The 13,582-nt window shown below is 38.2% G+C and overlaps 1 protein-coding gene and 1 pseudogene across 1 annotated transcript; both read left to right on the top strand.

Annotated features, from left to right (window-relative positions):
- The first annotated feature begins 379 nt into the window (after nucleotides 1–379).
- On the top strand, nucleotides 380–4,087 carry LOC126633852 (uncharacterized). The gene is made up of 7 exons (XM_050304397.1): nucleotides 380–529; nucleotides 663–749; nucleotides 1,924–2,118; nucleotides 2,835–2,993; nucleotides 3,119–3,163; nucleotides 3,276–3,419; nucleotides 3,710–4,087. The coding sequence occupies exons 1-7, from the start codon at nucleotides 380–382 to the stop codon at nucleotides 4,085–4,087; spliced, it is 1,158 nt and encodes a 385-aa protein (XP_050160354.1).
- Nucleotides 4,088–6,201: 2,114 nt separating this feature from the next.
- Nucleotides 6,202–9,746, top strand: LOC126633853 (uncharacterized; annotated as a pseudogene).
- Nucleotides 9,747–13,582: the final 3,836 nt, after the last annotated feature.

The raw sequence follows: 13,582 nt of genomic DNA on the forward strand, positions 1-13,582 counted from the left end.
AATTGACTACACTCTAAAAACATGGGGCCTGAAAAAGAATTTACGACGTTGATAGCTATAGTGCATTTTTGGTAAAAGGAATGACATTATTTTTGCTTTTGTTTTTCTGTCTTTTGTCAAAGGAATGACATTTTTGTTAATTTGTTATATTTGTGACTGTAGTACAAGTTTCTGAGTAAGTACATATATGCACGTAGAACACAGTTACAGCCTTGAGTGTTCGAAAAAGAAAGTCGCAAAATATTTTCTAATAAATCTTATTGATTTAAGTAAGTTAATATTTCGTAATAACCGTCGTGGGACATGAGTGCACTATATATACATAAAGAGGTTTCAGTAGTCCACACTTGCAGCGAGAATTGAAAAATTTTCAATTCAAATGGCAAATGGGATTAATTACACCAAAGTCGGAGGCTACTTTCTCATCGCAGCAGTGGCAAGTTTGATATTTGTTGATTGCAGAGAGATTGGAACAGTGCAAACTAAAGAGTCTCTGAAGCACAACAAAGCAGTCATCAAAACTATAAAGGTTCAGTGGGGTGTGTGTGTGTGTGTGTATACCTTGCCATTCCCCATTTTTTTTAATTTCAAATATTTTTTAGCCATTTTACATTTGGGAATTGATAGGAAGTTGAAAATAATCGGCGATCGATCTTTGGCAGGGAGATGGCGGTCATGTGATAGATTGCGTTGATATCTATAAACAGCCAGCCCTTAATCACCCACTTCTCATAAATCACACCGTAGAGGTTTGCCCTTTTATAACTAATTAGATTGTTCAGTTGGTGGATTGATTCATTTTAGTCACTATATTTTACATGAGAAATGTTTTAATTAATTTTTTATAATCATTTGGTACCGAAAAGTGGATGTTTGGTGGTGATGTGCATATCTTACAATTATAAGTGAACGAGGATCCTCTCTGAATCCTTTTTGTGAGGATCCTAAAAATTCTTCAATTATGTCTGTTTATCATACATCTTGAAGTCAATTTTTGTCAGGTAATGTTTATATTCAATTTTAAATAAAAAAATTATTATAATTTCTGACCGCACGATATACAATGAACGGATATGATTAGAGGATATCCGGAATCATCACAAAGAGGATCCGAAGAAGATCCTCATTCATTACAACTTACAAGTAATCCTGCGTTCTCCGTTTCAAGGATAATGTTATAATATGCAGCATATCTAAGGGAAATCCAGGAAAACGTTAATTTTTAAGAAATCCAAAGCACTTTTACCTTATTTTAATTTTTTTTTATGTTTTCACCCCTTTTTACGTGTAAAAGACTAATCTTACAACGAATGTTTGAAATTTTTTCGATATTGTCGATATTTTTGTGAAATATCCAAAAAATCAGAGAAAAATATAGAAAGGGGGTGAAGTCTAAACTTCAATATATATTAGAGAAACTTTTAAATTTCGGCTAAAATGGACAAATTTCGTGGATATTTCCGACATATCGGTTAAATATCGAAAAAACTTTTATATTTTGTCTAAACTAGTATTTGACATTTCCTAAAGTTTCATTTTAAATTTTTATAATTTCTATCGAAAACATCCGATATCAAAATCAATAACTAATATATCTATCAATATTTCTAAAAAAATTGCATATCGATATTTCTACCGATACCGATATTTTAATCATTGCTACAACATAGTTTTAATTGGATTTCGACCCTTGTTTGTCTAAATTCCATTACTCGAGTCCATCTCAGCACTTCTCAAGTAAATATGACAGCAATTAAAAAGAACACTCGAAACAAGAGAGGTGCACCTCTTTCCTTTATTTTTTCACTATGGAAGGACTGCAACCCTCCATTTCCTTTTCCAAGTACGTACTATGGTTTCTATTAAAATTTATTTTTGAATAATTTGAAGTCTAACATAACCTTAATGTGTTTGGAAAAATAGCTGAAACCGAGTTCATATCCAAATGGAATTGAAGCCATAAGTCTTGAAGATGAGCTCTTTCAGTATTGGCGTCAGAATGGAGAGTGCCCCGAAGGAACAATCCCCATTGTACGAACACAGGGAGTTGATCATCATCGATCTAAACCACGGTTTAACCCTAAAGAAATTGGGTCCACTCCTTCAACTGGTCATGAGGTACATATCACACAATTTTGAAATATATTATAAAGTGGGCTCTGTAAAATATGTGTCAAAAATATGTATTTTCAGATTCTATATATATGGGATAGGATCCAGGGATACATTTTTAACACATATTTTTGTGAGACTCACTCCGTAATGTATTTCATTTATCTTACCCTCTATTTTTTATGTCTTACCTCAAACATCATGTATATACTAAAAAAATACTCAATTTCGAAATCATATATATGACTGTTAGATTAAATTTAGTGTTTCATTGTAGAACTATATTTGTCTATGTTCTTCACTACAAATGAATGTTTTAATAGTTTTGGATTTATTTAATTTTTTGTAAAGATAATTTATGAATGATGTACTAAAATATAGATAGTTCATATCATTAAAATATATTACGAAGTGAATCCTACAAAATGAGTGTTAAAATATATGTCAAAAGCGTGTATCCCCAGATCTAATCTCCCTCTAAACCCTAGATCTAATCTCCCTCTTGTAGTTTAGGTGAATTTAGTACCAATAGAGGGTATTGTTATTAGTATTCCAAAAATCTCATTATGCACCCCGAACTTTTTATATTTAGAAAGAAAAATATACTTGTGAGAAACGCATAATGAGATTTTTAGAGTGCCTTACTTGAAATTAGTACTTTGATATCTAATAAGCTTTATATCCATAAATTTAGTTCACCTGATTAATCGTGTATTTTGTAGTATGCCCAGGTTGGTATGTACGATGGTGGATACTATGGAGCACAGGCAAGATTAAACGTATGGAACCCTGCATCGTTTAATGGAGAAATCAGTATAACCCAAACATGGATTGTGGGAGGCCAAGGACAAGAACTGAGCACTTTAGAAGCTGGCTGGCTTGTAAGTTTTAGCCAACCAAAATCCCCACTCCAATAAACTATTGAATCTTTTCACACTTTTTTAATTTAAAAGATTGATTTACAGATCAAAACGATTGGATTTGATTAACCATTTGTGGTTTCCAGGTTAGATCGCCTGATAGCCAAACAAGGCTCTTCATATTTTGGACTGTAAGTTTTTTAAGTTCTCTTAGTGTACCCTAATTAATCTCTTGACCATATTACATGTTACCTTTCTCGCAAGTTAACTAATTTTTATAAGGGATTTTGTGTTTTTGTATAGGGTGATAATTACCAAGGTGGTTGCTACAATCTTGATTGTCCTGGTTTCGTCCAAATAAACAGCAAAGTTGCCATTGGCTATCCCATAACTCCTATTTCTATCTACAATGGGACTCAGTATGATATATTCATAAGTATATACAAGGTATACATGGCTAATCTCTGATTGACATTTTAAACCTGTTCTAACATTTTCCATAGTAATTTGCGGACATTTGTTGTAGGGTAATCATGTTCTCTTGATATGTTCATTAGACTATCTGAATCATTGATCACGACTATATTTAACAAATTGTGTGGTTGTTGTTCAAAGTTTGACAAGATAAGAATTTGTATTTGTTATATAATTCTCTGACAAGAAAACATTTATATACATATATATACGTATTTATATTCACAAGTATACAATAATCTTATACTTCTATGCTTCATCAGAACACAGTGAGTGGAAATTGGTGGCTTCAAGTTGGAAATGAGGCAGTTGGATATTGGCCGGATACCATCGTCCCAGGTTTAAGAGGCAGTGCTGAAATTATTAGTTGGGGTGGAGAGATTTTCAATTCAAAGCCTGAGGATCATCACACATCAACTCAAATGGGAAGTCATCATTTTCCTATCGAAGGATTTGGTAGGGCAAGCTATGTCCGCAATATCCAATATTTGGATAATTCTTCACAGTTCAAAGATGCTGAACATCTTAGAACATATGCCACAAATCCTAAATGCTACGATGTACTTGTTAAAGACAAAACCTCAAACTTTGGAACCCATATGTATTATGGAGGTCCTGGCTATTCAATACTATGTCCCTAATTAGTTTAAGGAAACACATGAATAGTGAGAAAATGAAAGGGCAAGCTAGTGGAAATTCAGTAGAATAGAAATTTATGTACCGTCTTTGAGCGCTATGATTAAATAAAAAGTTACTCTTTTGTTCATAGAGCATTTCTTAATCCATTTGTCATGATATTGCAAAGCGATAGGTCAACTGAATGCTACGTTGTAAAAAAGTTAAAATGTTAACTCGATGGTTAGACTACAAGAGCTGAGGTCATTAGTGCGGGGCTAAGATTAATGAGATTAGCTTGGGCTTCTCGGGATTAGCAGTGTCACTAAAGGTTCTTAGCTGGAGTCCCGGAAAACCATATGTTCGGGCTGGATCTGTACCTCGCACAACTCCTCGGGCTTTTGCCTGTCGGCCAAGGTTTGCTGCTTGGTGTGCTGCAATATGAGTTTGCTGTTAGTTTGAAAGGTGCCTTTGTAAGGCCTTTGTTCGGCCTTGAGGCTCACAATTAAAGCTAACATAGATTTGAGCGTGCCATTGTTATCTTTCTATAACAGACTGTCTTTATGGGTTATTTACTGGGTTGATTACTTGTGCGACAAATTACTTTAAACTTCTTAATCTTATTGGATTGTCACAGATGAGTTAAGTCTGCATAAGGTTCTTTTTCTTGCCTTGTAAACAAGGGTTTTTACTCATAATATTGTATGTCCAAAAATGAAGGGGGCTCAGGGCCCTTCCAACCATTTCTTTGATCCTAGTTTACTTTAAAGAAAACAAGTTCATTAGTTTAGTCAAATTTGATCATAGATGAGACTTCGAACGAAAAACAGTTGAAAGTGATTTTAAAACACAATGAGATATGCATTAAACAATAGATCTACTTTATGTAAGTACAATCAAAAGAGAGGCAAGATTTAACATTATTGGGCAAGGTTCAACTTCTTGCAACTTTTTCTCTTTGTGTTTACAGGGGCTTGTAGACTCTGGGAAACAAAATACAAATAGAATTTACTAGAGGGAATCGATACTACAACACTGGGGAAGGTAGCAAAGCTTCTAACTTGACAAAAGATGGCTTTCTATGGGGGGGATCTACGACTGAAAAGGGGGAATCTAGACAAATGTAGCTTTCTGGTTTCTTGCTTGTTTGAGAGCAAAGTGGGATGTCTTTTGATTGATTGGTTGAGTGTCTTTGTCTTTGGTGTCCCTTTTAGCTTTTATAGACGTTTTAGCCCGACTGTCCAAGCTTTGCCTTTTGTTGATCGCCTTCGAAGAATAGTGAGTCACCCTTAATTTACCATCCATACCCTTGAAAAGTTCTTTTTTGCTGATGGTGAGGTGCCTTCATGTCGCCTATCACTTCTCATATAGGCATGTGGCCTATGCCTTGCTAAAATGGTTTTTAATTCTTCTTGGACCTATGTTCTTGTCCGAGCCCAATCTTCCCTTTACTTTTGTATTCTTGGGCCTCCATCTTCACAAAGCCCAACATTAAATTTCCACACAAACAATGCCCCCTTTAATCATTGTCAAGTCTACTAATCAAGACATTGATAAAAATAAATTGCATGCCTTAACTGGTTATTCACTCCACTTAATTAGCCTTTTTGAATAAACTTTTGTCCTATCCCACGACTTTCAAAGTTAATTACTAGCCCGTTAAATGACTTCCACTTTACTTTTCTCGGCCATCACCTTCAGTAAACTCGACTCTCTGAACTTTCAAAACTCTCGAATTTTCAGCCTTTTCCAGCCTTAGTCTTCAATCACTTTTTACGGTCTTCTCCCAAATTCAAACATGGCCCTCAAATCCCGCCCTACATGCGAGTCTGGAGAGGGAATTGTCAATTTGCGTCATCAGCTCAATGGCTTCCATCGCCCTTAGGCTGGCCTATATCTTTCCATCTTCTTCGAGGAGGAAATGGTACATTCATTTAGGCCTGCTTAGACTGTCTGAGTCCATATTGCAATGGAGAGAAACATGCCCACTGCCAATTGATTCATTCCCAACCCCTACTCTGCCGAGGCTGGGATTTTTGTTTCCAAGTAGTCCAACTTCAAGAAAGTTTTTCCCTTGATGAAGGATGAAGCATTGTCCTAGTGAGTGGATGAATTGAACCCCATCTGGAACCAGAAGTGGATGGAGAATGGCATCTATGAGCTCATCATGATGTCAAATACCATCATCCCCATTAAACACGAGCTTCTCTTAACAACTCTTTTCTTCTGGAATAATGGGATCAATACTTTCGACTTCAGAATGGGTCTCATGACTCCCACCATCTTGGATATGGCTCAGGTCTTTGGTTTAAAGCCATCAGGTAGATGTGTTGACATCACACACGACTGGTTATCCCTCTCTCGCCCGACTGTTGAAAATTCAAAAGCTTCCTAATCCATCACCAATTTGGAGTAGAACTCCACCACTTTCAAGAGCTATATGACTTCCTTTGCGGGCTTCATCCCCTTCGCCAAGAAGATGTTTAGCCTACATTCCCTTAGTGTGGACTTAGCACAATAACACATGTACTTCCTCCTTTATTGGTTGAACAAGCATGTGTTCCCCAATAAATCCAAATGAGTTAAGCTGGAATAGATCCCACTGGTGGTGGTGCTGCACTTCTTCAACTATGTTGCCACCAGACCCTTCATCTTGGCACATCTCTACCATCTCTTCCACGAGATGGCAAGGGGTCAGCCATTCGAGACCAATGGCAATAGAGCTACTTGGATGGTGTAGCTCTGGCTCCAATGGTATTTCCCAGAATTTTGGGCTATCAACTTAGAATTCCTAGAGGCCGTAGCTCCAACCTGGATTTTGGCAGAGGCTCCTACCATCAGCCACTATACACTTGCCTATTTCTACTTCTTCAGAATCTGTCGGACTTAAGGCAGATTTAGAATGGGGTGCCTCTGTGCTCAAGAGGTAATTTTGGTTTTCGGACCAACTTTTCCAAGACTTAGTTAGGGAGGATGTTAGCAGCTAATGCAAGGAGAAGTTTAACAACTGCATCTAACAGAAGAACCTGGCTTGGGGAGTTCGGAGTGACCGAGCATGCTACAAGCACGGGGGATGTCTACCACCATAACTTGTGGTGGGCAACTGGGGTTCAGGCAAGCGATCCTAGTTCTATTCTTCAACTCCATTCATTATGGGACCTTCTACCGCCTCCGCTCCCCCTCTGAAGCCATTTTTTAAGTAAGTACAGGCAACTTTGAGGTCATGAGCAAGATAACTCACAAGCTCGTGGCCCTCAACTTCGAGTGTACCTCCTTGTTCACCACTTGGTGGGAGGCCAAGTGGTCCAATAAGTATGATGGAGTCCTTAAGGAAGCCCATAACAGGCTTTTTGTGCAAGTCTTCTCCAAGTCTCTCCCAAATAAGGAAAAATTTGAGAGCTGGAAGGAGGCTATCAACCAAAAGAACGAACTTTTGCTTATAGGTAACTTATATTGCTGCCTTTCTCCTCTTACTTCATTTTTTTTTTTATAGTATGTGCTTACCAACTCTTTTCTTGACCTTACAACCTAAGGCAACACTGATGAAATGGATGTCGGGCAAGAAAAAAAGGTTGTATATGCCTTAGTCATTCAAGAGGTTGCTGGAGAGGCAGCTAGGTAAGGAATGGGTTCCAACCATGCTCCCAATGATGTTGGAGACATCTCTGAGTTGTTCAACAAGATAGAGGTTGGGCCTGAAATAGAGATAAAGGCTTTTCGTCGAGCAAGGCCCTTTGTGGTGGAATCATCGGAGTCCGAGCAAAGGCCTTAAGTTCAACTCGCCCTACCTATCCCGAGAGCCACCCCCCACTAAGAAGAAGACTATGTCTCAAACCTCCTAAGCCTCTAAACCTTCATATGCCCTTAAGTGATCAAGACTTAGTTTTTCCTTTTCCTAATTTTGATTCTTCTGAGTCTTAAGCTAATCCCTTCTTTTCTTATAATTAGGGCCTCCCCTCAGCAAGAAACTTGATCTTACCCCTCGAAAGTCGCAAGCGGGCGTGGAAGTGCAACAAAGAGACACAGAAGTCCTCGCCAAGATTCTAGATAAGTTGAAGGTATCCTTCTTAACTTTTGAGTGTTCAATTAATTCTACAGTTTAATGCTCTTGTACTTAGCTGATTCTTGTTATTCTCCAAAATAGGCTACCAAAGCATAGTGGACTTCACAAACCAAGCTTTCTTCTCCTCCAGCCTGACTTGCACATCCTTTTCCTTCTCGGGCTAAGCATTCAGAGGTAAAATCATCACTTTCAATACTTGTTAATTATGTATTTATAACTTTTAAATGCTGACCTTATTTTTGTTATTTTCCAGGCAATGAGAGATACTATAGCGCCTCAGGTCGGGCAAGCATCAAACCGTCATACCTCTTCTCTTCCTCCAGCAATGGTGGTAACTTATACTTTTTAGTTTAATCCAACAACTAGGGAGATGCTCTACTTTGTAGAGGATGACGGTACTTCTGTAAGTCTTATCTCTTTAAGCCCTTCTAAGTTTTTCTTTAAGTTTCTTCACTTTGAACTTACACTCTATATGTTGTCTTTGCTAGTCTTCTCCCATGCCTAAGACCACTATTCGACCAACACCAGCCACTGGGGAGCCTATAGCCCTTGAGATACAAGTTATCTCAAAGGTGACCAGTTCTAAGGCTCCTCAAGCTTCTTATCGGGCAAGCCAGCCTTCCCCTTCCAAGGCAGAGACTGCAACACAACATCCTCCCAAAACTTAAGGGTCTTCTCAGGTATAAACATGTTTCCATTCTCGTCTTTTTCTTAACTTAGGTCTAGATTATCCCACTAACTTGTCTCTTTTCTATTTCAACAAAACTCTAGTGAGGGCTCAGGCCAGTTTGCTCAACCTGTTGTAAGTAGGGTAGTTCTCCCTCGACGTTCAAGAGCTTTTGGAGTCACAAGGATCCCCATCCCTCAGCCTAGAACGGCTGCTACTACTAAGGCCCCAACTTCTACTTATGATGAGGCTATTATTGCTGCTGCTGCTAATGTGATGTCTCTTTCCCTAGCCTCCATTCCTGCCACGGCTTCTTTGCCCGAATTAGTCAGAGAATTCAAGCAAATTCAAACAAAGCTAAGATCCCCAAGGTGCTCTTTTGAGCCTCAAAACCTCCAAGATCAACACTAAGTTTTCAGAGAATGGATGTAAATGGACTTCACTGCCTTCTTTAGCTCAAAGCTCTTCAAGGTGCTGAGATAGCTCTTACGAACTTGTACCAGGCTAAACAGATAACAAAGGTACAATATGAGTCATTTCTCTTCTTTAAGAACCTGAGGGCTCTGAGGTCTCTAAGGGACTAACATCTCAAGGCTGAGAGGCAAGCCAATAGGGTGAAGTGTTACAAAGAGAAGCACTCCAGAACCTCCACAACCTTGCAATAGTTAGTGGAAAAGGGCTCAGCCATAAAGGATAGAATCATGATGGTAGCCGCTAAGATCTAGAAGTTAGAGGAACACTCTTTACTTTGAAAGCTAAACAGATGACCCTCTCTAGCAAACTTTACAAGAAAACTAAAGAAGTGAAGGAAGTCAATCATGAAGTGGAGGATGCTGAGGCTCAGTTAACCAATAGCAACATAGCCTTAGAAGAGCCTGGCCGTATTTTCACCATAATGCAGACCTACCACTCTAGGATAGCTGATTTAGTTAAAGATGTAAACATACTAGGCTGAGGTCTCTATACTCTCCCCCTTTATGAAATGAAAGATTACTTCATTCTTCACTACTTTACTTGCTTATTTACATTTTCCTAACAATACTTAACTGTTTTAAACATATAAAAAGGGCTTTCACTACTTTTCTGAGTACTTAGACTTCATCAATATAACAGTCTCTAACATCCCAAAGAGTTGGGTGATACTTTTTTAGAAATTTAGCATTGACTGGATGTTTTTGCAAGTTTCCCTCTAAATCTACCAAGTAGTGCCCTCCACTGTCTAATACTTTGTTAATTGTAAAAGGGCCTTCCTAAGTAGGACTCCACTTCCCAAAACCTCTAACTTGAGCTCTCAAGGGTAAAGTTGCCTTCCACACCAATTCTCCTTCTTTGAAGGTTTTCAGTTTCTCTCTCTTATTGTATGATCGGGCAACAACCTTCTTCCCTTCTTGGATCTTGTTTAAAGCTTCAATTTGGGCTACATCTAAATCTTCAATTCCTTGACACATGGCCTAAATGAATTCATCACTATGCTGGCCAAATTAGTTCTAAAGCCTTACAGAGCTTACATTGATTTCTATAAGGAGTACAACATTTTGCCCGAATGTCAAGGCATAAGAAATAGTTCTTGTTCTTTTTTAAGTTCTATAAGCCCAAAGAGTATATTCCAACTTCTCATGCCAACTTTATGGGCTGTCTACCACCATTCTCTTAATAATATTCACCAATATCTTATTGTTGGCTTCTATTTAATCATTAGATTAGGGATAATAAGGGCTAGACTAGATCATACTTATCTTGAACTTAGCTACAAACTCTTCTACTTCTTTTAAGATAAATGATAGCCCTCTGTCTGTAACAATTGTCTTGGGCACCCCATACTTATGTAGGATTTTAGTCTCAATGAACTTATTCACAGCAGTTGAATTAATGGTTCTCACAGCTGAAGTCTTCACCCATTTAGTAAAATAATCAATTGCTACAATTATCAAGGTATGCCCTTTGCTAGAAGCTGGGTATATTTACCCGATGAAGTCCATTGCCCATCCTCTGAAAGACCATGATTTTACTACTGGATTCAAGGGTACTGATGGTGTGTGCTGGAGAGGTTCATACCTTTGACATTCTTCATACCCCTAGCATAAGCTTTATAATTTTTTTCCATGTCGAGCCATAAGTAGCCATACCTTCTTAGCAACCATCTCATCTTTGTCCTTGCTTGGTGTGCTCCACAAATTCAACAAAAGTCCATTTAGACTCATTCTTAGCAAGGTTTTATCCCACATAACAAACTTAGCTGTTTGTCATCTGATCTTCTTACTTGTGGGAAGAGAATGGTCTTTCAAGTATTGGATGATATATGTTCTCCAGTCTTTTATCTCAGGCTCTTTAGTCGTTATATCCAAGCTAAATCCTTTCTCAAAGATAGAAGGAAGATTTATCCTTTGCATTTCTACATTCATCTCGGGCCCCCTCTCTTGAACCTATTCTCTAGAAGGCTTCTGTGCCATTTCATTGGCAGTTGAATTTGCTCATCTGGGGATATGGTTAATTGTCACTTCATTACCCTAATAATTTAGCAACTGAGTAGATGCCAAGTAATACTCTGCCATCGTGATGTGTCTGCACTTATTTTCTCCATTCAATTGATAAATCACCAACTCTGAATCACGAAATACTTATATCTCACCTACTCTCAACTCTATCAGAATTTATAATCCAATGATCAATGCCTCGTACTCTGCCCTACTATTGGTGGTATCCTTGTAATCCAGAAAGAATAAGTAGCAATGATGAATCCTCTTTGGATCAATGATGACAATTCCAAATCCTGCAGCATGTTGTGTACAAGACCCATCGAAATATAACCTCTAGGGAGTGATCCATATGCTAGTTATTCTCTTCACTTTTTGCTGGATCCATTCCTCCTTGCCCGAATGAGCTTTATTAGGTAGGATCCAAAGGCTAGCTACCTCTAGAGTTCTTGGGATGTTGACAAGTTCTTCCTGGACTCTTGGTGCTCAGCCAGGAAGTCTGCAATTGCTTGTACCTTTATTGCCCTTTGAGGTACATACTGAAAATTGAACTCTGATAGTGCTAGGTTCCATTTCCCAATTCTTCCAGTTAACATTGGTTTAGATAACATGTACTTGATCACATCAATTTTGGTAATTACATGGATATGGCAAGGCAACATGCAATGCCTTAATTTGCTGGCAGTGAAGTACAAAGCTAAGCATAGCTTCTTAACTGGGGTATACCTTGTTTCTACATCAGTAAGGATCCTACTGAGGTAATATATTGCCTGTTCTTTTCCTCTTCATTATTTTGAGCCAACAAACTCCCTATTGACTTCTCGGATGCAAAAATGTAGAGTTTCAAAGGTTTCCCCCTTTGGGGAGGCATGAGCAATGTGGAAAAGCTAGACAATTCTTCAAATTGTCAAAAGCTTTTTTATGTTAAGGACCTCACTTGAGCTCACCTTTATTTTTTTAATCTTAATAAAGGAATCAACAGTTGGATTTTGCCTGCCAGATTAGAAATAAACCTCCTAAAAAAGGTAATCTTCCCTAACAACCTTTGCAATTGCACTTTGTTGGTGGGGGAATGTGATTCCATTATAGCCTTAGCCTTGTTCTTGTCAATCTTCACCTCTCTGATGGACCAGGAAACCCATAAAGTGGCCCGATCTAACTCCAAAAGCACATTTCTTGGGATTCATTTTCAATTTATGGGTTCTCATCCTCAACAAGGCTTGTCTAAGGTCTTTTAGGTGTTGTTCTTTAGTTCTAGACTTTAGTACAATGTCATCAATGTATACCTCCATGTTGTGCCCGATTAAACCATGAAAAATAGCATTCATTGCCCTTTGATAGGTAGCACCAATGCTTTTCAGCCTGAATGGCATAAGTACGTATTCATATGCTCCTATGTGTCTTAGGCATCTAAATGTTGTCTTATGTATATCTTCTTTAGCCATTTTTATCTTATTATATCCAACATTCCCATCCATAAAAGATAAAACTTTATGTTTTGTAACTGCATCGATGAATAGGTCAGCCATAGGCATGGGGTATTCATCATTAGGAATGGCTTTATTAATGTTTCTATAATCAACACAACATCGAATGGCATTAGTTACAACTTTTAATACAAGTATAATGTTGGCCAACCACTCTACATACTTTGCAGGCCTGAATCTCTTCTTTGACTTTTCCTCTATCTCTTTTGACATCCTCCTTAGCGCTTGCTTGATAGGTTTGTACCCCTATTTGACATGCATCTTATGCTTCACTAAACTGGGGTCCAGTCTAGGCATCTCTATGTAGTGCCATGCAAAACAATCCTTTAATTCATGCAAAAGATCAACTATTTTTGCCCGATCTCTAGCCTTCAGCAGGCCATTGAGTTGTATTGGCCTTGGGACTTTCTTAGTTCCAAATTAATGGTTTCCAAGGGGTTTTATACCTCAGGTGCTAGTTTTTTGGGCTCTATACACAAAAATTCTATTGATTTTGGGGCCTCGCGCTCATCCTCTGGCCAGTCCAAGTCATATATACACTCCGCCATGTGAATGGCTGCTTTCACTTTTTCTCCTAAAATTTCCTTCCTTTGGTTATCTTTAGTACCTGAAGTTCCTTTTCCCCACTCTGCCATTTCTTTGGCTGAGTTCTTTTTTATCTCCCTTTTTTCTCTTCCATATTCTAACAGTCTTTTGATTAAAGACATGATTGCTACTACTTGGTCCTTCCTCTTTTGGTCGGTCATCATTGGTTTCGACGGGCAGGGACTATGTGAGGCCTGTCTCATTCCTCCCAAGTTAGAAAGAGTCCTTGTTCTAGGGGCTTTTAG

The sequence above is a fragment of the Malus sylvestris genome, chromosome 9 (assembly GCF_916048215.2).
Source record: "Malus sylvestris chromosome 9, drMalSylv7.2, whole genome shotgun sequence".
NCBI lineage: Eukaryota > Viridiplantae > Streptophyta > Magnoliopsida > Rosales > Rosaceae > Malus > Malus sylvestris.

Excerpts from the sequence above, each read along its gene's own strand:
- LOC126633852 (XM_050304397.1), top strand. The coding sequence starts at position 380 with ATGGCAAATGGGATTAATTACACCAAAGTCGGAGGCTACTTTCTCATC. Across the intron at positions 2,994-3,118 it reads CTTTAGAAGCTGGCTGGCTT|GTTAGATCGCCTGATAGCCA; the intron begins GTAAGTTTTAGC and ends TGTGGTTTCCAG. Across the intron at positions 3,164-3,275 it reads GGCTCTTCATATTTTGGACT|GGTGATAATTACCAAGGTGG; the intron begins GTAAGTTTTTTA and ends GTTTTTGTATAG.